Raw genomic sequence first — 24,035 nt, 5'->3', positions numbered from 1 at the left:
GCAAAGCAAAACAGGTGGAATCTTAAGACATCAGCCAGGTGACAGCGGTGACAGCAAACTTTGCTCTGGCAGAGTTGGGAGGGCCACCTGGCCTCCGAGTAGACCCCTGATTTTAAAGCTACTTGCTCCTGTGAGGACTGAGAACACCGCTTGAGAGAGATGGGGGTATTTCGGGCACCGTGGGGACGGAGGGAGGGGACAACCGCATGGTCCAGAGCTTCGAGGGAGGGGCAGCCACACGCAAACGAGCGTCCCTTGCTGGGTGCTGGCGGGTGGGCAGGTGAGGCTGGTGCGGGAGACTACGGCAGTGACAGCTTACCTCCGGGTAAGACCACTCTGGCGAGTAGTCGGTCACCATGAACACCCGTCCGCTCTGCTGCAGCATGCCCAGGGTGCCCGGGGCTGAGGCGGCCGAGACCACCTCGGCAACGTGCATGTAGGCCATGGTGCTGGCCCCGCCCTCGGCGCTGCTCAGCTGCAGGCTCCCCTGCTGGGGGCTGCAGCAGGGGATGCACATCTCTGCCTGGGTGAAGGGGGCACGGGCCCCGTCCTCTGACTGTGAGAGTGCTGCGCCATCCCCCGACACCAGCTGGTGCCCGTAGATGGTGCCGCTGCCCCCCTCCACGGAGATGAAGTCGTTGATCAGGTCGGAGAACTGGTTGCCGAAGGAGATGTCGAAGTGGTCCAGGCTGAGCTCCATGTTGGAGGCGTTGCCCAGGCCGGGCTGGGCCACGGGGTAGAGTCCCTGCACCACGTTGCCCGGGAGGAGGGGGACGCCACCGGCGCTGCGGATGACCCCGGTGGGCTCGGGCTGCAGGTAGTGCTCGGAGCTACAGGCCTGCAGCTCCCCGGACTTGATCAGGGCCTCACCCCCTTCGGCCACCTGCGAGGTCTCCATGGTGACCTCCCCTTCCGCCGCCATGGCCTGGAAATTGGCCTGAAACTGCATGAGGTGGAGGGAAGAAGTGGACTCAATCCGTGTCTCCACGTGGCCGCTGCAGGAGCTGGTCTGTGACGACGCCTCCGTTTTCACCGTGGGCATCACAAAGGTGCCCCCAGAGTCACCCAGGCTGCTGTGGGCATTCTGCTCAATGGGGAGGGGCTTGCTGGCGTCCTGCAGGAAGAAGCTCGGGGAAGGGGTCTGGTGGACGTGGGGGCCCGTCTGGCTGAAGCTGGACGTGTAGTCCTTGTTGGAGTCTATTGCACTGAAGTCCATCTGCTCCAGGGTGGTGCTGGGGCTCAGGCCGCCGCCCGACGGCAGGAGGCTGGAGCCCGCGCTCAGGGTGAGGGAGCTGGAAGCCGCGGCCGCCGCGGAGGAGGAGTAGGCCTCTTTGGCCATCTGCTGCTCGAAGGAAGTGTCCTCGGTCTTAATCTCCTTGGTCAGGACGGTGGTGAAGCTGAAGCCCCTCTCCACTGGCGGTGAGTGTCGCATGTTGGTGCTGACCATCTCGGCTTTCAGGCCTCCGCCCCCGTACGTCTGGCCCTGCTTTGGGTTGTTGAGGAAACAGTCGGGGTCAAAGTTCATGGTGGTTTCTGGAATCTTCCGGCCCCCGTCGAGGGTGGTGGAGAGGACGAGCTCTTCGGACACATTGGTGGGCAGCATGGACAGGCTCTCCGAGCTGCCCGTGGTAGGGAAGGCGAACTTGTGGCCGTCGGAACTCACGGCCAGGACGAGGCCCTGAGAGGCGTCGGGCGACAGGAGGTGTTGGTTGGGGCCTGCGGTGGGGGACATGGTGTACACGGCCTCGTTGGTGACCTCGGACATGAACACCGTGGCGCTCTGGGACAAGCTCCCCATCACGGAGGCCACCGCCATGCTGGACACACCCGTGACCACGGGGCTGTCCGCCATGTCCGGGTCGCTGTTGAGCCCGCTGCTGATGGACACGGGGGAGCTCTGGGTGGTGTCGGGGACCTCCACCTGGTTGGTGGAGGAGACCTCGGTGCTGTTTTGGTGCAGCAGGACCGGCTTGGCCACCTTGCCGTTCCTCTTCTCGCGGCTCAAGCCCTTGCCGTGGCTGTGCTCGTGCTTGCCCTCGGAGACGTCGTTGTGCTGCACCTCCGCGTGGCCCCCGTAACCCCCCGTCCGCGGCTCCACCTTCGGCGAGATGATGCGGTGTTTGGCGCTGTTACACTTGTGGTGCACGCTGCTGCCCGCTCCTGCGGAGATCAGAAGCGCCACACGCGCGCACGCACACGCACACACGTGCACACGTGCACACACACACACACACGCAGAGCGTCAGAGCTAAGACTGCAGTGGGCCCTGCCCCTGAGCGCCGGGGTCTGGCAGAGCCCAGCCTGGGAGTCCAGGCTGGCCCTGGCCCCTCGAGGCTGCCGTGGGACAAACACTCAGGGACTCAGGTCCTGTTACCCCACCCCGGGTTCTCAGGTGCCCTATGTAACCACCCTCCGGACTGGGGCGCTTTGTCCCTGATGCTGTTTTCAAATAGTAATTGAAGAGCCCCAGTGCACAGGAGGCGGGGAAGGAGAGGCTGGGGAGAATGTCGCACTCCAGGAAAATCCTTCCCACCTTCCGAGGCGTACTCACTCACTGGAACGGCTCAGCCTGGGATGGTAGCCGGGGCCTTCTCCCCTCCCCCGAAACTTTTCATGCCTGTTCAGGCCACAGTGTCCCAGGAAGCCCCTCTGGGACTGAAAGCCGGTGGTTGGTGGTAGGGGGCTGGGGGTGCAGTGGGTAGAGAGCAATGTACTCTCCCTGGACCAGCTCTTAGGCCCCAGGACCAAAGAGGGTTCTAGACTTTATTCCAGAGGCAGAAAGGTATTTGGGGCCACCCCCCCCCCAACTCCATTTAGCTAGCCCGGGCCTATCGTTGGCTCTCTGTGGGATGAAATCCTTTTAAAGACCTGAGCAAGGACCCAGCCCTAACCCCCAGTTCAGTGGCAGAGAAGAAAGAACCTCAGGCTCTGAGCGTTTCTGAGCACGTTGCACTCAGGGCTCTGCCCTCAGGCCTCCACTCCTGCGTAATTTTCATTCCATCTGATAAGGGTGACTCTGCTTTTGATAAAAGGGTGAATTCTCCCCTGATCCAGTTACAGACTCACCAAGATCCCTAAGTATGGGAAGACTTCGCAGTGAAGTGACATGACCCTCTAATGGAAATAGCTAATTAAGGCAGCTAGGGAGTGAAGAATCACATTTCCAAGAGCAAATACCATCATCGGAAACACAGACACATCAGGACAGAGGATGTGGGCCGCTTTACATTCTTGGAGGAGACAGGTGAAAGCAAGAGGTTTAGCTTGAGTGGTCCCCCTGGCTCAGGGCTGACCTCCCAGAAAAGCCTGTGTCGGCCCAGGGACCTGGGCCCCTGCTGCTGATGCCCGAGATCCCAGGGCCCGGAGGGCATCTGCCACGGGTAGATGTGGACAGAGACCCAACCCTGTGCACTCCTGACTCTGGTGCCCACATTCCTAGAGGGCGCTGCCTCTCCGGAAACTGCTCCTCCTGCCCAAAGTGGGCTGCCCGCCAGCCCCGCCAGCCCCGCAGGGCAGGACGAGGGAGAGTTGCCCTGGGTGCTTGTGCTGTGGCCTGGCTCCTGGCTGACCCCTCTCCCCTTGTGGTCATCACACCCGCTGCCTGGCGGTGCCCCCTCTGCCCACATGCCCACTGGGGGCGACCCCGCTCACCCAGGCTGCCAGTGCAGAGGCAGTTGTGGGTCCGCGGCTGTGGCTTGGTCTGGTGGCTGTCAAGGATCTGCTGTACCAGCTGCTCCACCGAGAAGCCCGAGCTGCTGTTCCCGTTGCTGCAGGTCCACTTGATGCCGTGGACTGTGGGGAGAGAGGCGGGGCGGTCAGAGGCCACGGCTGCGGGGGGCAATCCTGCGAGGGCCGGGACCTGGGCCCGCCCTGAGCGCGGCCCCTCTCTGCTGGGACGCTGGCTCCAGGGACCATGAAGGGATGGCCGTAAGGAGTGGAGGAGAGAGGAGGGTAGAGAAGGGAGAACCAGGCTGCCCCACCAGACCCCGCCCCCTGGGGACCAGTGTGCGCCCCCCTGCCTCCTGTCTTCCTTTCCTGTGGCGCATGGCGGTGGGGGGGTGGGCAATAGAGGCCCAGAGAGTTGCTTTATTTTTTTTTGCAAAGACCAAGTACATCGGGTGGCTCTTCAAGGGGTCCTGGAGTGGAGGGGACAGAGAGCGAGGATGGGGAAGGAGAGGTGCCGGAGGCTGAGGGACCTCCCCAGACCGCAGGTCGCGGAGATGTGGAGACGTGGTGGAGGTTGGGGAGAGTGGCTCCCATCCCGGCGGGTGGCGGAGGGGGAGCGCTTCAGCCTCCTGCTCTCATCAGACTTCCCGGCCTCGAGGGATGGCAGACTGGGCACAGTGGGTGCCCCCTGCTGGCCCGCCACCTGGAAGGCCGCCCTGGGGGTTTGGCTCCACCCTCCTCAACCCTGGACCCCTGGTGTCCCTGGTGTTGGAGTGGGGGACCCAGCATGGCTGAGGGTGGGCTCCCCGCCTGCCTGGCAGGATGGGGCTGGAAGCCTAAAATAACCGACTTGCCTGGCTGGGTGTGTGGACTGACTGAGTTTCACGCCCGCTTGCTCTGCTGTGTTCTCTCAGCTGGAGCAGACCTGGCTGAGAGGCGGGGGGCTGAGCCTGGGGGTGCCTCTCTGGTGGCTCTGGGGGGCCGGGTCCAGAGGCAGTGAATCCACAGCCCCGGGGCTGGAGCTGGTGCCTGGGGCTTCAGGAGGGACCCAGGTCCCTATGAAGGGGGTGGATGGTGGGAGCTGGTGGTCTGGGAGGAGAAGCAGGGCATCAGGGCACAGGGTCAGGTTAGAGGGAGGCCAGGGGCTTTGCCAGTGCAAGAACAGTTTGCTTTCTCCTGATCCCACGTGGACTCCATGGGAAGAACGGTCACAACCTGCAGAGCCTGCCTTTGCTCTGTGAGGGGCACAAGGAGACACACAGGGAGAGTCTACACAGCGGGTAGGAGCTGGGTTGGGTTCAGATGTGGATTGGAGTCCAGGTTTTGTTCTGTACTTGCTGCGTGAATTTGGCCAAGTCACTAAACCTCTCTGAGCCTCAGTTTCCTCATCTGCAAAATGGGAAGACAAGAGTATCTGCCTCACAGGGTGGCCCGGAGGAAACCCAGTCTCCTGCCTGGCACTCCGTGTGGACCCAGCCAAGAGTAGCTGTTGTCATAACCGTTAATGTTGATGATGGCAAGGACAGCGACACACAGCACGCGATGCTGGCCTTGCCCCACAGCTTGGTCGATGCTTTGGGAACAGGCCTGGAGAAGGCAGCTTCTTGCTGTGAAATCCACGGACGGCTCAGCCTTGGAACGCTGCAGGGAGAGCTCCACGGAGCCGTCCGCCTCATGACTCAGCTCCTTGTCTGCTCCTGCGCCTTCATGTAGAACTTCAGTGGTTTTTCAAAGGAAGCCCCGGTGTGAGGGTCGTGATCTGCTGGGAATCCCCGAGGCCGCCGCTTTTCTTCTCCGTGCACCTGCCCAGGTGTTCGCCCAGGATCCTCACCTCCACTCCATTCTGATGAGGCTCTGGCCCCTCGGGAGGTCTTCTGGGCTCTGCCACTTATTTCTTCAAAAGCGCTGGGGCCCCAGCCCTGCTCCTGGCGGTCCCGAATTCTGGCAGGTCATTGACAGGGGACGGTGGCTGAGTGGCTTCTGCCTCGAGCTAGCTCAGCTGCCTGGATTTGAAGTTGTGGGCACCTGTTTGGAGCCCTGTGTGATGCGCATGCCCAGGGGTTGGGTGTTTGCAGCCCACCTTTCTGCGGGTGGACGGCGCCTCCCCTTGGGATCCCTCGGGAAAATCTCCGGCAGCCCCAGGAAGCTTACACTCCCGCTGGCTCAGGCCCACCTCCTGTCTGGCAGCTGGAAGGGACAGCCTAAGCCAGGGGTTTGCAAGCCTCATCATAGCTGTGGAGCACTTTTCGCAAATAAACCTCTACCTGGAAATCCAATATGGAAAATAGATCACAGCAGAAGGGGCCTGGCCCAGGCAGGACTTAGGGGTCAGGGCGTGTCCTCACACCTGGGCCCCCCTTGGCTGAGGATCTTTTCCAGAATCCTCATTTTATAGATGAGAAAACAGAGGCTGAGGGTGGGGGCCAGAGGGCAGGACTCAAGCCGCTGTACACAGATGTCCTGTCCCAGCTGTCCATCCCCTGCCCCAGCCCAGAGGTTCTGGAAGGGTGCCCAGACTTTTCTTTAAAGCTCTGCACGAGTTCCTCGCATGCAGTCAGGATGGCAAACACCGGGCTCTGTCTTAAGCCGAGTCTGCAGATTCTGCAAGTGTGAGACCAGAAGCATCTCCGGAGCTCATCACGGGCGCTTCTACCTGTGCAGGGCTTGGAGCAGGGGCTCTTTGCACAGCCAGACCAGGTGTTCCCAGGGAACCCTCTCTGGCCCACCCGAGTCTGAACTTGAATCTCTGGAGACATGAGCTAGGCTCAGGTAGCCCCACCTCTGGCTTCTGGCTGCAGGACCCCACCCCACCCAAAGGTCTGGGGTGCTGGCTTTGGGTGGGCTCGCTAACCCCCGGACTGCCAGTCGCCTCTGCTGGAACGTTCTGGCATTTTGGACCAGGCCCCCCCTGTGCTGACAACTGCCGCTCAGACCAGCCTCCTCCAGCCCCCGTGCGGGCGCCGCTCCTGCGTTATTCCTGCTTCTTGTTCGTCTCCTCATGTTGTGAAGGTTATAAAATGGAAAACCCAGTGAAGGGTGACAGATTGCAAGCAGAGAATTTCTGGATGCTTAATGCAAATTACCTACTGTCCTAGCGCATCCAATATGCAAATTGCCTCCCTCCCCCTCTGGTGGGGGAGGGGAGAGGAGCCCCCTCCTCGGAGGTGGTGAGCTGTTAGTATCGAATATCAAATACTATCAAGACGGATTTAACATGTCATGCTCCGCTTCCCGACACGTAACCAATCAATGGGGAAGGAGGTTTCTATTGGGAAAGGCGTGCTTTATGGAAGGAAGGTTGATATACACGCACGCTGGCCCCCTCCCCCTCCACTGCCTCTCCTCCTTCGTAAAAGCAGCTAAAGGGAAACCCATTAAAGGTCATGAACTGGGGCGGAGGGCACAGAAAGAGAAAAGGGAATACGCCCCCGCTACCCCCACAAATCACCTCTTTGTGGCTATGGGCCACATCGTCCCCTCTGCCCTCTGAGTCTCGGTGGAGGGCTCCTCATTCCCAGGCCACAGTCGGCCGCCTGGGGGTCGGGGGTGGCCTGAGTGTTTCCCGCCGAATCCCTGGCCGGGGAGCCTCTAAAGCTCCCCATGCAGGAGGTCTGGAGGGTGCTCCCGGGCTGCTCAGGTGATGGAGGGGGGCCTGTCTTGTGTGCCCAGGAAGGCTGGGGCAAGGAAGGTACCAGAGAGGGAGAAGGCAGGCATGGGTGACTCCTCACAGGCCTGCACAGGACAGGAGTGGCCAGTGGGCCACACTGGCCAGAGGAAAGTGGGGTGCTGCAGGGTACTTCTGCGGCTCTGCCCATAGTCCTGCTGCTGCCCAGGGCCCCCCGCCCCTGGGCCCGACACTGGCTCTGCCAGGCGGAGTGCAGCAGGCCCTGTGGGAGGACTGGTCTGCAAGCCGACGGTGCTGACGTGGCCTGAACACGACCTCCCTAACGACCTCCCAGAGCTGGGCAGCCGGGCTAACACTAATCTGAATAATCAAAAGGAAATCGGTGATGACAGCATGGGGCCACGCTTTGGAGAGCATCTTCTGATGAGCAATTCACCCAAGAGGCAGCCAGCCGCTGGGAAGAGTGTAACTGAGATCTGGAGGACGGGGCTGGGGAAGGTGTGGGGTTGAATCCCCCACCCCGACCCCTGCCTGGGGCCAGCTGCCAGCTGAGGGCCACTTGGCTCATGCCTGCTCCAACCCAGCCTTGTGGGGGGTTGTAGGTGGTGAGCTTTGGCCAGGTAGGCTTAACTTGACCCCAGGTTGAGCTGCCCTGTCACTCTGTTATGGACAGAATTGTGTACTCCCCAAAATTCTTAGGTTGAAACCCTAACCTCCAATTTGAGCATATTTGGAGATAGGGCCTTTGGGAAGATAATTAAGGTTAAATGAGGTCCTAAGGGTGGGTCCTAATCCAACAGAACTGGTGTCCTTATAAGAAGAGGAAGAGACACCAGGGGCGAGCACACAGAGGAAAGGTCATGTGAGGACACAGCGAGAAGGCGGCCGTCTGCAAGCCAAGGGGAGAGGCCTCAACAGAAACCACCCCTGCCCACACCTTGATCTTGAACTTCCAGCCTCCAGAACTCTGAGAAGTAAATTCCTATGGCTTAAGCTGCCCAGTCTGTGGTGTTCTGTTATGGGAGCCCCAGCAGACATCAGGGCTCAGGCCTGAGCCCTACATGCCCCTGGGAGGGACCCACCCTGCCCTGGTGCTGCACACGTTGGGTGTGTATGTTTGAGGGGCATGGAGATCTTCCCAGAACGCCTCATTTTGAAACCGAGCAGGACCCTGTGGGGCTCCTGGGTGCAGAAACCTTTCTGTCCCCTGTTTCTTCTTTGTAGGGAACAGACTCCAGACTCCATGACCTTCCTTGAGTTCCAAAGGGCAGATATGAACAGTTGCTAAACAAAGGAGGAGCAGCCAAGAAACCACCTGAGGTGAGATTAGAGGGACCAGAGAAGCTCATCAAGAGACCACCTGAGACCAGATTGGAGGGGTGCTGCCCCTGCACACACTCTAATCTTATCAGCAACCCCATGCTTGAACTATTGCTATAAAACTCCTCATCAAATCCTCCCGGGTTGGGACACGGAGTTTTTCGGAGCAGGAGCCCGCTGTGCCCCCCTTTGCCTGGCAAAGCAATAAAGCTGTTCTTTTCTACTTCACCCAAAACTCTGCTTCCGAGATTCGATTAGGCGCTGGTGCACAGAGGCTGAGCTTTCGGCATCACTTTCGCTGCCGCTTTAAATCTTACCCTTCCATCCAGCACATGCCAGCTCAAGCCTCACCTCCCCCTGGAGGCCCTCCTGGTTACTCTAGCTCTCGTCCCCACTGGAGCCAGAGTCTGACTCATGGGGACAGGATGTTATCGAGGGGACCTTCTCTATCCCCCGTGCTTCGAACCATGCCTGGCACATAGCAGATGCTCAGCAAAGACTGGTGGAGTGAATAAACGAATGGGTGGTTTCTTAGTCACTCACACCCTCTCCAGCACTGCTCCCTTTTTGTTTCATCCATTCATTAATTCCCCCAATGAACTGTAAGCAGAGCTCACATCTCAATAATAATAACAAAAATAATATCTACTGAAGCGACACTACCTGCTAGGCATTGTGCTAGGTTCTTTATATGTTGACTCCATTATAAAAAGAAATAAATCACAATAATATCTACCCTTGATTGAGAATCTACTGTGGACAGGGCACTGGGCAGTGCTTCTCCAAGTGTGGTCCCAGCTGCCGTAAAATCACCTGGAAATATGTTAGAAATGCACATTGCCAGGCCCCACCCAGCCCTATAATGAATCAGAAACTCTGGGGAGGAGGCTCAGATCTGTGTCCTACCCTCCAGGGGAATCGAGGCTGGCTCAAATTTGAGACCCATTGGTCTAGAGATTATGTCTCTCATCTCTCAATGATCCTTTGAGGCCGAATTATTGTCCCGTTTTATTCATGTGAGAACCAAGACTCAGGAAAGTTGTGTAACTTGCCCAAGGTCACTCAGCAGATAAGTGGGGGTGGGGAGGGGTTGCAGTTTCCACTGAGCCATCTGCCTCGGATGGGTCTTCCCAGGCTGCATCCTTCCTGGACCAAGGAATGGCCGGACGATTAATTACGGGCCGGGGAGGGAGGGCTACTCCCATCAGAAGGCCGAGATTCTTTCTACTCACTTCAATTCCTAGAGAGAGGGATTCCGCGATTTCCTGGGGGCTGGTGAGTGTGCAGGAAACCCAGAGCCCCTGGGGCTAGGCCAGGTTCTGTCCCCCAGCCCGCCGCCCACCCAGCTGTCTCCTGCCCTCTCTGACTATGGAGGGTGCCGGCTGCCTCAGAAGGGCTCAGTGGGCTGGAGGCGGGGAGAGGCAGAAGTTCTAGAGCCCCTGCCTCTTCCCTCACGACCTTCCTCACTCAGGGCTGGGCCAGGCGGGCAGCCAGGCCGGAATGTGCGGCCACTCAGACCAGAGCAGAGGAAGCTTGCCTTGGGCCTCCCAAGGGCAGGGCAGGAAGTGAGAGGCAGGGCCTGCTGTGCACCTGCTCTTGGAGCAGAAGAAGCGAGAGAGGGAGGGAGGCCCGTGGGAGAGCCTCTCAGCACCTGAACCTGGGCCGCTGGAGATCCCGGGGGGGTCCCCAGCCTCGTTCACCAAAGCCGGGGGGTGAGTTACGGGAAATTTCTATGAAAGGCAGGGAGCCCGAAGAAAGACTCTTCCCAGAGAACATGGGAACCGTGGGAGCAGTGTTTGGCTCCTTGTCTGGATTTCTAGTCATTGGAGGTCGCATGGGGTGGAGAGGGGACACCGAGTCACAGGCGGGGGTGGGATGTGTGGGGGGAGGCCCAGAGGCGATCTTCTTGGTTGTCCTCTGAAGCCTCAAATGTTGCTTCCCGAGGTGGCTGCCCCAGGCAGTGGTAGAACTTTCCTGAAGGGCAGGGAGAACCTCGGAGCTCAGTGCCTGGCTTGCTGTACGGGAAGGAGGGGCTGAGATTCAGGAACATCCAGAGCCTGTGGGGGGAGGGGGGGACTTCCCTGGCGGTCCAGTGGTTAAGACTTTTGCACTTCCACTGCAGGGGGCATGGGTTTGATCCCTGGTCGGGGAACTAAGATCCCGCATGCTGCGTGGCAAAAGAAATAAGGAAGGAAGGAAGGAAATAAATAAATAAATAAAATATTGAAAAAAGCAAAACAAAACAGAGCCTGTGGGAGACAGGCCGGCAGGAGCATGCTGGCCAGGGGTCAGGGGTCCCAGTGGCCGCAGCTCTTTTCCTCACATGCATGTGATCTTGGGAAGATCTTTGATTCCTCTTGGCCTCCGTTTCCTCATCTGTAAAATGGGTGCCTCCCACGGGTTCACCTGATGACACATCTCTGCTCCCCAAGGGACTTCAAAGACACAAGTGGGTCCCACACCCCGGATTCCGATTCGGTGGCGTCTGCACGAGATCTGAGTCAGGACAGGGTTCAGGGCCCCGAGTGAGATGACCCTTTCTGCTCTGAAACGTCATGCCTGGAACACTTTGGAAAGGAATTACACGGTCAGAAAGGCCTACTCTGGAAGGCCCCTCACCCTGAGGCAGCCCCAGGAGCTGGTGAGAGCAAGCTGCCTGCCCTCCTTTTCTCTGTGGGGCTGTAACTTCTGGAAGGATAATAGGCCCGTCGGCTGGAGCTTGGGTCACCACGGTAACAGCACAGGTGGCGCCTGCCGGGACGGACATTTGCCTTTCTTTGCACAGGAAGAGGTTTCTTGGTGCTGTGTCGAGCAGGTGACAAGTGGCATGTTGGTGACAAAGAAAATCTCCCCACCTCCCGACAGAGGCTTTTGGGGGGCCTTTCTCTTGGCCCCCAGCAGCCTGTGCTCATCCAGTGCTCCCAACCAGGGACTCAACTCTCCGTAAAGACCCACACAGAGGTGACTGTTTAACTGCTGTCCAGACAGGTCCCCTTGGAGACGGAAACGGGCACTGTGATAATTTGTCTGGACAATCGTGTCACCTGGACGCTCCCAGGCAACCCGGACCTGTGGTCACCCTACAGACGAACCACGTGAGAGAGGTGGGCAGGAGAGGGACCACCAGACGCCTCTCCAGGAGTGAATGAGCCCGTTTGGATGGCTCCAGTTGTTGACACTAGAAGGCTGTCTCCATGGCAACAAGGTCAATGGGAAATGGCAGCCACCTTGGTTTAATTTTCACTGTATTCTTGTTGACAGGAGTAAAGGCCCGGCTTCTGATTTCTTGGTTCAACTGGATAAAATTTTCATTAGATTTAACTTCTCATATCCAGACACCCACATATGATTCAATTTCCCCATCTCACCCTCAGCTCATTCTCCTACTGGTCCTGAGGACAACATTTTCAGAAATCTCATTTTGAGGAGTGTGGAGGCTGAGCGGGGACAGGATGGCGTGTGTGTGCGCGGGCACGCATGGGCTGTGTCCCAAATGGGCTTGTAATTCCTGGTTCTGAATGTCAGGGGACTTGGGGCATAAGACCCCCCTTTCCATCTTTTACCAGGAGGCACCGGCTTTGTTCCAACAGTGAACAAGCCCAGGGAAAGGCAGAGGGTCTGAGGACTTCTTCCAGGTGGGAGGGACCTCGGAGGTGAGGGGCGGGGAGAAGGGCTTTCTCAACTGGGAGCTGATGTGGGCCGCTTAGGCCGCACCAGCAGGAAACTGAGGCCACGTGGGGATGCAGCTCCCCGTACCTCTGCACTTGACCTCACAGGCAATCTCCTAGAAGCTCAGTGGCATAAAAAGTGGCCTTGGCTGAGTGTTTCCGCACCGGCCCCACTCACTGGGCCAAGGATGTGCATTGTGGAGCGATTTGAGTCTCGCAGAATCTCCGATTTGCTGAGTGGCATTGTTACCGAGGCCGGGAATTCTTTGCTCTGTAGTGAGAGCGTGCGTGTGCTTGAAGTTCTCTGATTGTCTAGCAATGTTGGATGGAAGCCCAATTTGGCAGTGGTGGGGAGAAGAAGCTTTAGCCATTCTCCCACATCTGGGAACCACGTGGGCTCTGAATTCTCTTCTCTTTGGGGCTCGACTGCAGCCTCTTCTCCCAGGCTCTGCCCAGAGGCAGAGGTGGCAGGAGTGACCACCTGTCTGCCAGCCCCTCTGGGCCACTAGCAGCAGGGGCAGGGGACCAGGTTTTTGGGTTCTGGAGGGTCTCCGTCTTACTTTTGGGAGACCCTGGACTCAGATCCCTCCTCCGTGTGCCCGGAGGTGGTGCCTGCAGAAAGGCAGGCACCCTAGAAAGCTCCTACCAGAACCTTCAATTTTCAAAGAGAAGCTGAAAATCTGGAGATTAAAATGTTGGCAGCAAATTCTAAGTTTAACAAAATCACCCCCCAGCATGAGCAGGGCTGTGTCAGCTCTGGGAGGTGGTCAGGCACACCCTCCCCACCAGCACAGAGGGGGCCCCCATCAAAGCTCCTGGAATTAGTGGATGGCAGAGTCGGAGCAGGGGATTCTGTAACAGCAGGGGGTGCACGGCATCCAAGTGGCCCTGAGGGGGGCAAGTAGCCAGCGAGCGACAGGAAATCAAAATAAGTATTTCTCTTTCAGTTCTCTGATTTGGGGGACAAACCAGCTAAATAAAATTTAGCCCAAGGGAGAAAGGCACATTTGCAAAACAAGCCTGGATCCTCCCAGCAGAGCAGGAAAAGGAAGTCATCCCTATTTAAAACCAGCCTATCCTACTAAGTGAAGTAAGCCAGACAGAGAAAGACAAATATGGTATGATATTGCATATATGTGGAATCTCAAAAAAAAAAAAAAAGGAACAAATGAACTTATTTACAAAACAGAAAGAGACTCACAGACATAGAAAACAAACTCCTGGTTACCAAAGGGGAAAGTGCGGGGAGGGATAAATTAAGAGTTTGGGATTAACATATCCACACGACTACATATAAAATAGATAACCAACAAGGACCTACTGTAGAGCACAGGAAACTATACTCAATATTTTGTAGTAACCTATAAGGGAAAAGAATCCGACAAAAAGAATAGATATGTATATATGTATACATTTGAATCACTGTGCTGTACACCTGAAACTAACACAACATTGTAAAGCAACTAGACTTCAATTAAAGAAAACAAATCAGCCCTGCCTCTTCCGGCCTCTCCACTGCCTGCTCTCCCCTGCGCCAGGCTGGGGGGTGCCCGGGAGGCGTCCTAGAGAGAGTGGGAGATGTAAGGAGACCCACCCTGCCTGCTCTTCATCCCTGCAGCTCCTAAGCAAAGAGACAAGCAAGATGGACAGGGGACTCCTCCCCAGGCCCTTGTGTACTGAACCGCCTCCCTCCGTGACTCCAAATCCCGCTGACACAGGCAGAAGCCTGGGCCTCACAGGCTTCACCCACTGTTAACGCCTCTGCACTTAGGGAAAGAGCTGCGGTCCTGGGCCCTGGGCCCACCACGGGGATGCAGATGTGCTTCCCTTTATGGGGCTCCAGGGTTTCTCATGACTTCCAGTCAGTAAGTGTCTGGCAAGACCCCATTATGGGCCTGACACTAACATCTAACGTTCAACCCAAGGAAACTTCTAGGGTTGGTACCATGTCTTAATCCAGAGTCTATGGAAAGACGTCACGGGGTCCTGAAACACCCAGAAGTGATACACCCTACTCTTTGCACAAGTTCAAGATCAGCATTGCCTCCGGTGCCAGCCTCACTTCCACATGGATCTGAGAATCAGCTGATACCCAAAGAGGTCTGTGGCCCCAAAAAGGGGCCGACCCTGATCTCTGCAACAGGGCTCCTTGGCTGGCTTCTCGCTGGAAACTGCATTAGGCTAGGGTCTCTCAAAAAGCAGGAGAATCTTGCTTGTTAAAAAATTCAGATTCCTGGGACGTCCCTGGCAGCCTAGTGGTTAGGAGTCCGCGCTTTCACTGCCCTGGCCCGGGTTCAGTCCCTGGTCAGGGAACTGAGATCCCGCAAGCTTCATGGCAAAAAAAAAAAAAAAAAAAATCAGATTCCTAAGGCCCTGCCTTTTATCAACCTGCCCCGGAGGTTCTGATATGGGCCACTGCTCCCGGCACTGAGCCCATGTCTGTGCCCAGGCTCTGCAGGCCTTGAAGGACTGGCAGGGTGTGGTGGGTAGCGAGAGGTGGGGGAACCACAGCTGCTCTGGCTTCCCTGAGCCCCCGTGGTGGGCGGCCTGGAGGTGCGCACACTCATCCCTGACTCCCGGTCTCTCACTCCTACCCTGAGTCTAACTCCAGAGATGGGAACGCTGGAAAAGGCTGCTAATTGAATATTTCTGGCCAGAAAGAAACCTTCCAGCCCTGGGTGACAACAGCTTCCCCTTTCCCTGGACTGATCTACCCCCCACCTTTCCCTCCCAACTCACTGTGTCCTCACGTGCAGCTCCGTGGGGACAGCACCTACGCGACTTGCTTTGCAGGTGTCCCTCCATCATCCAGACTGAGACTTGAAGCACGCGTTCCTGGTCACGGGCGAAGCTGCCAGCCCCTCCACCTGCAACCGGCCAGGCTATGCCTGATCAGCACAGACCGCATGGGAGAGGAGGCTCCCTAGGGCCCCCTTCTGTCTGTTCCAGCCCCCCCATCCCCCTCCCCGATCCAGAATCACAGAGCAGTTTCCCGGCACGACGTCCACGGGCAGGGGTGGGTCGTGCCCCCTGCCTGCCTACTCCCATCCCAGGCTAGGGAGTGGGACGCCTCCGGAGAGGTCACGTCTCTGAGCCGCTCTGCTGCTGCAGGCCACCAGGTGGCGCTAGTCGACCAGGAACCGGTTTGGTGTGGGCCCCAGAAAGGAAAGCCTTTGTTGATTTTACTTCTTGATGTTCTATAATCACCAGGATGACAATCTAAGCAAAAAAGCAAAACAAATAAACACCACCCCTCTTACTGGGTCTTTGGTCTTTGTCTGGAAAATGATGAAAAAACAACAGGCGCCTTGACATACAACCTGAGGCTTGGGTGTGGCAACAGTAAGGTCAGCCCCAGCAGGCGGAGGAAGGGCCGGGGGCTCTGGAGTTGGAGGGACCTCACTGTTGGCTTAACCTGCGGGGTGAGTAGCTCCTGGAAGACGCCGCTGAGAGCCAGCCTATTCCTTCTGGTCTCCGCTGCAGCAGCCACGCCTCAGCAAGGGGGTTCCTGTCTCCAGCCACCCTGCCTTTGCCGGGTCCCCGTGGCTTGCTCTCCCGGCCTCACGGAGGCACAGAGGCTGTGCTCCCCCGGAGGGCGCACAGGGAGGGGCTGACACCCTGGCTTCTGGAACACCTATAGGCTGCAGAAGCCCAGGGACCAAGGTGACTGGGAGAACTGAGGCTTTCGGGGAGCTAGGGGGGCACACTTGAACCCCACACTCAACATGGGCTCCACCCACCATCAACATGGTCTTCATCACCTTATACATGACTTGGTCTTTGCCCACCTACCCTCAACACGGCCTCCATCCCCACACTGAATATGGATGGCCTCCACCCTCACTACCAACAAGGCCTCCACACATCTCCACACACAACATGGCCTCTACCCTCACTACCAACATGGCTTCTACCCTCACTACCAACATGGCCTCCGCCCCTCTCCACACTCAACATGGCCTCCATCCCTACTACCAACATGGACTTTATCACTTCATTCTTGACATAACTTCCTGCCTCACACTCAACACGGCTTCCACAGTATGCCTCCACTCCTGTGTACTCAATGTGACTTCCACCTACCCCCCGCACCGTCAACCTGACCTTTACCACCTCACACTCAACCTGGCCTCTACCCCCACCCTTAACACGGCTCCACGCCCTTGTGCTCCCATGACATCTACACCTCTCACTCCATGCGATTTCCATCACTTCGTACTCAGTGTGCCCTTTAAGCCTCAAACGTGAGGCTCACTGCAGTCACCTCAGTGCCACACCTGTGTGTGCCCCTGCCTGCTCCCTCCTTCATGCTGCCCACCTAGCCTCCCTGCCTCCCGTCTGTCCCGCACGTTCTTCCAGGCCAGGGGGGACAGGGAGCCTCCCGACTGCTCCGGGCCTGGATCTCCTGAACGTCTGGGCACTTGAAGGCAGAGCCATGTATTCTGCTCTCAGGCCATCTGCTTCGGGCCCCTCAGCCGGTCCGGCCTCTTGGGTTTGTCTTCCTGAGGGCAGGGCCCGGGCTTTTCCCCACCTGGCAGCGTCCACAGGCTGGCACTGGGCTGAGCTCAGGGCAGAGGTTCTAGAAGCCTGTTCCGGTTCGGTGTTGGTGGCGCAGGAGTGCCCGAGGGACTGTCCAGCTGGTCTTTGCTGATGCCCCTCAGCACAGGGCTTGGCAGGGTCTGAGCGCTCAAACTCAAGAGAGAGGACTGGCCTTCTGGCTCCGACGCAGCCCCGACACCTACATACTTTGTGTCCACGATGTCGTTTGACAGCCACGGGGCCGCAGGGAAGGGCCCATGATCACTCCCGCCCTGAAGGAGGACGGTGCTGCTCAGAGAGCTGGGGTGACCTGTGCCAGGCCGTTGCTGGTCAGAGGAGGAGCTGGGACCCACCCTCCACCCTCCCAGGTCTGTTCTTCTACCCATCCCCCGCCCTCACTGCCGCTTCACCCACTTTCAGGGGGAGGGTCAGGCACTTGCTCTGGCCCAGACAGTGCCGGGGTCCCCACCTGAGCCGGGGAGGGGACGGTGGTGGTGTGTTGAAGGGCTCTTGGAGAGAGCCTTGGGGCTGGAGGGGCTAGAAAACTGAGCCCTGCTGACTCACACGTGCGTCCCCGCGCATGTCCCTGTGGGTGGTGGGCCGTGTGTGCATGTGTGCACTGAGGTGTGCATGGACGTCGGCATGGGGGCTCCCCAGCCAGCTCTCCTGCTTTGCCCACCCAGTGCCACTGAGGCCCCAGGACCCCTGAGCAATGACAGAGGGGCTCCAGGAAGACAGCGAGAGCAGAGCCAAGCCCAGAGGTAGCCGGTGGAGCCGCCAGTGGCCTCTGGGCCCAGGGAGACCTGCGGGGAGGCCCAGGCCTTGCTGGGCAATGCAGGGCCACCTGGCCGGCTAGGGCGCTCCAAGCGGAGCCCCAAGGAGAGGGGGACAGCTGGGGAAGGGCCGCGAACCAGCTTAAATCTCACGCCCTCATCCCTCACTCCGGATGGAAAAGCCTCACCACCTGCTAGCTGGGGAGCGGCTGGCGTCCCGTCCCCTCGTGGGCTGCCAAGGAATGGGGCAGGGCAGAAAGCCGCAGCGCTCAGAGTTGAGGGTCCACTCCAAGGGAACTGGCTCCATCTGACTCCCTGAGGGTGGAGGGCTCGGGCCACCGTGGCTCGGGGCAGCCGAGGATCACTGAGCAAGTTTCCTGCCAGGTTGGCGGGACCGAGGCACAGAGCTTGTCGTGCCCATCATTCTTCCCACTCAAGGTGGACCCGGGAGGAGCGGATCCCACCTGCCCAGCCCCCGCTCACACTATGGCAGTTCACCAGGTCCAAAGTGGGTGGCCTCTCAGACCAGCTGCGCTGGAACATACCCTGGAGTTTCCAGGATGAGACGTGCTGACCTTTAGATCATATTCACTTGAGTTCCATAAACTCCAACCCTCAGACGGATGGGACCCGGGGCAATCCTCCTCAGGCCTTGAGCTGAGCTGAGCTGAGCAATTCTCAGCTGAGGCCTTACAGGAGGCACCCTAGGCTGCACTTGGCTCTACTCAGCCCTGAAGGACTCACATGCAGAACCCTATTCCCCAAAGGAGGTTAGGATGGTAGTGCTTAGAAAAGACTCTACTTCCCAGACTCCCTTGCCAACGAGGGGTGACCCTATGACCAAATTCTAGCCAATGATATATGAGTGGAAGTGTTGTGTGCCACTTCTGGTCCCCGTCCTTAAAGGGATGAAGTTTGTCCTCCACCTTCCCTTCTTCCCTTCCCACTGGTTGGAATGCAGTTATGATGGCAGGTGCTGGAGCAGCCATCTTGGACCACATAAAGAGGGCAACACCCTAGGGATGGCAGAGCAACCAACTGGAAAGAGCCTGGGCAGCTGATCTGACCCCTGACACTGTGAGGCTGCCCCGTCAACCCTGAATTTCTCTGTGAAAGAGAAGTCAGCTTTAAGCCACTATTCTTTTTGTCCTTGTCACAGCAGCAGGACCCATATTCTAAATACCACAGAAGGGACTGCAAAAGATGGGAAGCATTGTTGGAAATAGACTGGGAATTCCTATCAGATATCTTCATTTTTCCCCCTTGTCTTTGTTATTTTTAGTCTGGAGGAGGCATCCCTCAGTTTGCAGGTTGAAGGGAAGCCCCCATAGGACTAAAGGGCACCCCTGCAAGAATCAAGGTGGGGTTCTTGGAATCAGTCTGGCTCAGAAGTTGGGGTCTGTAGGATCTCCCCACCCCATCGTCAACAGGTGAGGCGAAGGCTGAGCAGAGTCTCACTTCACCACGGATGAGCACAACATTTTGACTAAACCACTGGCAACTCTGCTGCAGGGCAGAGAAATTTGGAAACATCAGGAAGTCAACCTGTGAAGTCTTCGAAAGATTGTGATTTGTGTGAAAATGTGATGAAGCTAACGTGTTTGGCTCCAGCGCCGGGGTGGCATGCCTGATTGTGGAAGCCAATCTGATGCCTTCCTGGCTCCCAGCATACCTCTGCTTTCCCCGAACACGGGTAGCTGGTGCCCTGTGTGTGTTCCAACCCCAATCGGCATCTAAAGCTTTTATGGGAGCCGTATTTCCCGGGCTGTGTTTCCGGGCTGTGCGTGTCTAAGCAGAGCTACGCACACACACACACACACACACACACACACACACGCACACCCTGAGTGACTGCACCTCGCTGTTCTCATGTCTGGACACCAGGGACCCAAGTGTGATTAGCTTTATGGGGTGTTTGTTGTAGTTTTACATAATTTCCTTGATGCACTGCAGACTTTTAAAAGGCATTCACAGTTAAGCATCAGAGGAGGACCGAGGTCTGGTTTCCAGCCCCTGGAGTTCATGGCTTCATCCCCTTGCCTGTTGTGGGAGGTGGCATTCCTGTTGGACTCAGGCAGGCTCCTGTGTGGGAGGGGGACTTTGCCCAGGCGGGGCCCCTTCTGAGGATGGGGGCTGTTGTAAGGGGGTGGAGGCAATGAGGGGAGAAAAAGGAAGCAGCTCAGATAAAAGAATGGGAAGGCAAGGGGCCACGGGGTGGCTTACAAGAAAACGGCCATCAGTGTGTGCTGAGAGGTGTTAAGAGGGCCCAAGCCAGAGCCTCTGCCTGGGGTGGCCACCTTGAAATGTATCTCTTCCCTCGGGAACATCCCCTTGGCTAATCTCTGGCTAACTCATCTCTGGAACCTCCCAGGACATGAGATGAAACAGTGGCTTCAGTGCCTTGGACCCGGGTCTGCAGAGGCCCAGGAGCCAAGCTGGGCCCCTCGGAGGTGGCCGGATGCTGCTGGTCTTGGTACAGAGACTGCTGGATTCTTTCTCTCACTGTCCAGAAAGGGAACTAGGGCTCTGAGAGGGTGAGTGATCGGCCTGAGGTCACACAGCGAAGCAGTCACAGAACCAGGTGCGCACCTGCAGCTCCCGGCTGCCCGGACTCGACTGGCCTGGCGGGGTGGGGCCAGTGCCAGCGGTTATCAGAGCCATTGCTCCCACCCAGCCAAGGCTCTGCCAAAGAGGAAATGTGGGCAGTTCTGGGGGAGGAAACCCAAGGTCAGGTACAAGCCCTGCACATTTAGCCACCACGGAATGGAAGGCATGGGTGGGCGGGGCGCCGAGCGGACCCAGCACCACTGCCCTGCTCTCCAGCCCCTGGCCTGGCCTTGGAGGGGTGCCACGGGGCAGCTCCGGCTCTCAGGGCCTGGACACCGGGGGCCTCTGTCAGGTGCTCGGGCCCCTGCGGAGAGGGGATCAAGCTGGGCCCAGCCACGCTTACCCAGCCCCCTCACAGATATTTACAGAGAGCCTTCCACGTGCCAGCACGGTGCGGGGCCCCGAGGAGCGCAAGGTGGGGAAGGTTCACGGGAAATAGCTGGGATGTCTCCCAAGTTTCTGGGTGCTCCGCAGAGCTCTGAAGAGGCTTGCGTGTCCCCTTCTGGTTAAGGAGACTGAATTCATTCTTATGTCTCCCTGGGGGTCTCGGTGGTGGAGTCCCGGTTGGGTGGTCTGGGAGGGCCAGTGGAAGAGGCGCTATTTGGGCTGAGGGCGGAAGGATGAGGTGGGTTGGCAGGTGAAGGTGGGGACAGCCAGGCAGAGGGAAGGGTGACGGCGGCTCTGGTGGAGGGACCAGCCGTCAGGAAGCCCCAGGAGGGCAGGGGCAGTGGCGTGGGGTCACAGGTGGATGAGCTGCGGGCACACCCAGGAGCTCATGCTCCGTCCTGAGGGCACCAGGTGGTTTCAACAGGGCGGCTCTGGTCAGAGCTGCAGTTGAGGAGGGTTCCACCGGGCACAGCCTGAGCCTGGAAGGCCCTGGGCCTCCTGGCTTTAGTTCCTGGTGGCGGCAGCAAGGCCGAGCTGGCCAAAGCCTCCCCATGGGCACACGGCTCAGGAGGACAGCACGGGGGTGGACCTCAGCCTTGGGGTCCAGCCCCCTGGCGGGCTGGACCATCAGCCTATTGGAGGTCCACTTCCCTACTCAGAACCCTGTCCCTCCTGACCCCATCCCCAACCTTGTGGCTGGTGGGGGGATCCTCTATTCTGAGCACCGAAGGCTTCTCAAGATGAGCTGGTCACTGCAGGTGCCATGTGGCCTCAGCATGGCCCGGACACTCACTGCGCCCAGGAAAGGACATTTCAGCTGCTCCCTGGACGTGTTTCCTCCCCGCAGCCCAACTTCCAAGAGGCCCACAGGTTCTGATGGCCCCGTTGACCAGCTCCCTGAGGTCCAGTATGATGACAGGTCTTTGCCCTGAGCCTCAGAGATCAATGTTCCGGAACCCAGGGCCCTGTGCACTGGACGGCTTTCCCCGGGTCTGTTCTCCCTGAGCCCTCCGTCCGGGCAGCAGGAGAGGCCACCGAGGGCCCCCGGCGGCTGCCCGTGGAAACCGGGCACCAGCCGTGTCCCGGCCTTGCGGGTGGGCTCTGTGTTTTGCCTTCAGAGCTCCGCTCCTGGCAGATGCTCCCGGCAGCGTCACTTTGCCGACAAAATGAAATCCAGCTCAGTCCCCACTATTTGTGTGCCTCCCTGTCTGGGAGCCAAGGGTGCCCCGTGTCCAGGAGCAGATGGGCCAAGGGCAGGAGGCTGGCCAGCCTGGCCGCGGGCCACAGGCCTCTCCCGCCCCGGACGGCCACCGCGCTCCTGTCTGCGGCCTGCAAGACGGAGGTCCCAGGCGCTCTCCACTCTGCCCCTCACCCACGGGTTTTGTGCTCTGGGACCCACTTTTCTCATCTGTAACGTGGGCTGACATCTGGGTCCTGGCTGTCGCATAGGGAGCCCCCGAGGACCGGGTGGAATTGGGCAGGGTCCTGGTAAAAGCTAAGTTCACTGTCATCCGAGCAGAAGGGGGCTCCCACCCCCGGATCCCCAGGCCCCGGAGGGCCTCTGGCCCTGCCTGGGTGACCCTGGCCGGCCGGCCGCGCCTACTCACACATGGGCTTCAGCTGCCCGATGAGCTCCTCCTTGGTCCATTTCGCCCACTCCTTCTTGTCGGTGTTGATGGAGCAGAGAATGGGGCCGCAGGGCTTCCCGCAGTCCTCGATGGCCGGGACGTTCAGGTAGTGCACCAGGACGATGTCGGGGTTCTGGGGGGGAGAGCACAGACACTGGCAGCATGAGGGTGGTACGGAGCCGGCCCGAGGTCACCCCAGCAGGTACAGACAGGCTGAGCATCTCCACGCCGGGCTTTCTCAACCTGGGCACCACTCACCCTTGGAACCAGATCATCGTCTGCGGTGGGGGACCACCCAGCAGCACCCCGGGCCTCTGGTGAGATGCCATTAACCCCCGCCCCCTCCCCCAAATCTCTAGACATTGCCTGTTACCCCCTGGGGGACAAAACTGGCCCCAGTTGAGACCCACTGCTCTACACGTGGGCGGATTCATGTGTAACTAAGGACCACACATGAAGTTAAATGTATCTCTAGCCTCATGTCCCCGACCTACACCCACAGCTGCCCCAGCAGCACTGGCCCCTGCTCCGCTCTTTACATGCACTTCCTCACTGCAGGTCCCTGGACGTCCCTGACAGGTATCACCACCACCCTCTTCTTAAGGGGGAAACAGAGCTCCTAGAGTTTAAGGCACCCGCACCTTTTTTTTTTTTTGGCCACCCAGCGTGACATGTGGAACTTCCCTGACCAAGGATCGAACCCGTGTCCCCTGCAGTGGAAGTGCAGAGTCTTAACCACTGGACCACCGGGGAAGTCTAAGGCATCCACTTCTAAGGGCTGGATGCCCCTCTGCCCCTCAGCCTGTGGTCTCCCTGCACAAGCATCTCTAAGCATCGCCCAGGAGGCAGTTGTCACTTGGAACCTCTGGAAACTCTTCCTTGGAAATCTCTTCGGAGCTTATGAATGGAAAGACCTCTCCCCGTGAAGATGGCGAAGGCGCAGTTTTTTCCCCAAGTGGTTTTATTGAAATGGGGCAGCCTTTCGCCATCAGATCCAATTCAAGGTGACCTGCGTCGCTCTCCACCCACCACCAGCTCTGATAGCAACACACCAAGGGGGCCTCTGTGGGGCAGCAGCTTCACTGCAAAGAGCACAGGCCCTTCTGTGGCTTTCCATGGCCCCCCAGAGGGTGAGGCTGTTTACTGGGTTTTGTCAGTCCTGACAAAGTTGTTAAAAAAAAAAGCAGCCATGTCACTTTAGAATGCATCTGAATAAACGCAGAAAAACCTCCTACCCCAATCAGAAAGTATTTCTTGAACCATAAGGAAATGCATACTAATATATCAAGGTGCTGCAGGGAACTCTGGAAAAGCCACTTGGAAGGTCCCATCCTGTGCTATTTGCCAGATACGTCTCCTCGGTTTTTCCCTCTGGATACCCAACCCCGAGTCCTGGGCGGGCACGAGGACCCCGGCACGGAGGAGCCTGGGTCTGCGGTCACCTTTTTGGATCTGATCAGAGCAAGAGTAATACATGAATATGTGACTCAATCAATGCATTAATAAATAAAGACTCAAGACGACTCCATGACCAGTGCAGGAAAGTACGCTGGTATAATTTTAAAAGATTTTCAATAAGGGTTGAAACGTAGAGTTTTTTTTCGTGCCAACGCTCAGTTAACCAGGAAATTAAATCAACACGAACAGGAGTTTTCTCGTTAACGGCAGCTTTTCTGGATTGCGGTAATCACCCTGCTTAATAACAATGATAATCCCTGACATCGGCGCGGCACTTTATTCTTTTCAAAGCACTTTCTAGCCATTAGCTCATTTGGTGCCCATGCAAGCTGGGGACACGGGCTGGGCTGGGCAAGGCAGGGCA

The 24,035-nt window shown here is 58.1% G+C and overlaps 1 protein-coding gene across 1 annotated transcript in view; it reads right to left on the bottom strand.

The window, feature by feature from the left end:
* CAMTA1 (calmodulin binding transcription activator 1) overlaps positions 1–24,035 on the bottom strand; it is a gene marked incomplete at its 3' end in the record, with an annotated part of 904,685 nt that overhangs the window by 86,646 nt on the left and 794,004 nt on the right. Inside the window, 3 exon segments of the mRNA XM_079696990.1 lie at positions 320–2,160; positions 3,652–3,792; positions 22,193–22,346. Of these exon segments, the coding sequence (XP_079553116.1) occupies positions 320–2,160; positions 3,652–3,792; positions 22,193–22,346 (2,136 nt within the window).

Source organism: Hyperoodon ampullatus (assembly GCF_949752795.1).
Source record: "Hyperoodon ampullatus genome assembly, chromosome: 2".
In the NCBI taxonomy this organism is placed as follows: domain Eukaryota; kingdom Metazoa; phylum Chordata; class Mammalia; order Artiodactyla; family Ziphiidae; genus Hyperoodon; species Hyperoodon ampullatus.
The sequence above is the reverse complement of the archived record's forward strand: the minus strand, read 5'-3'. Positions and strand labels throughout refer to the sequence as shown.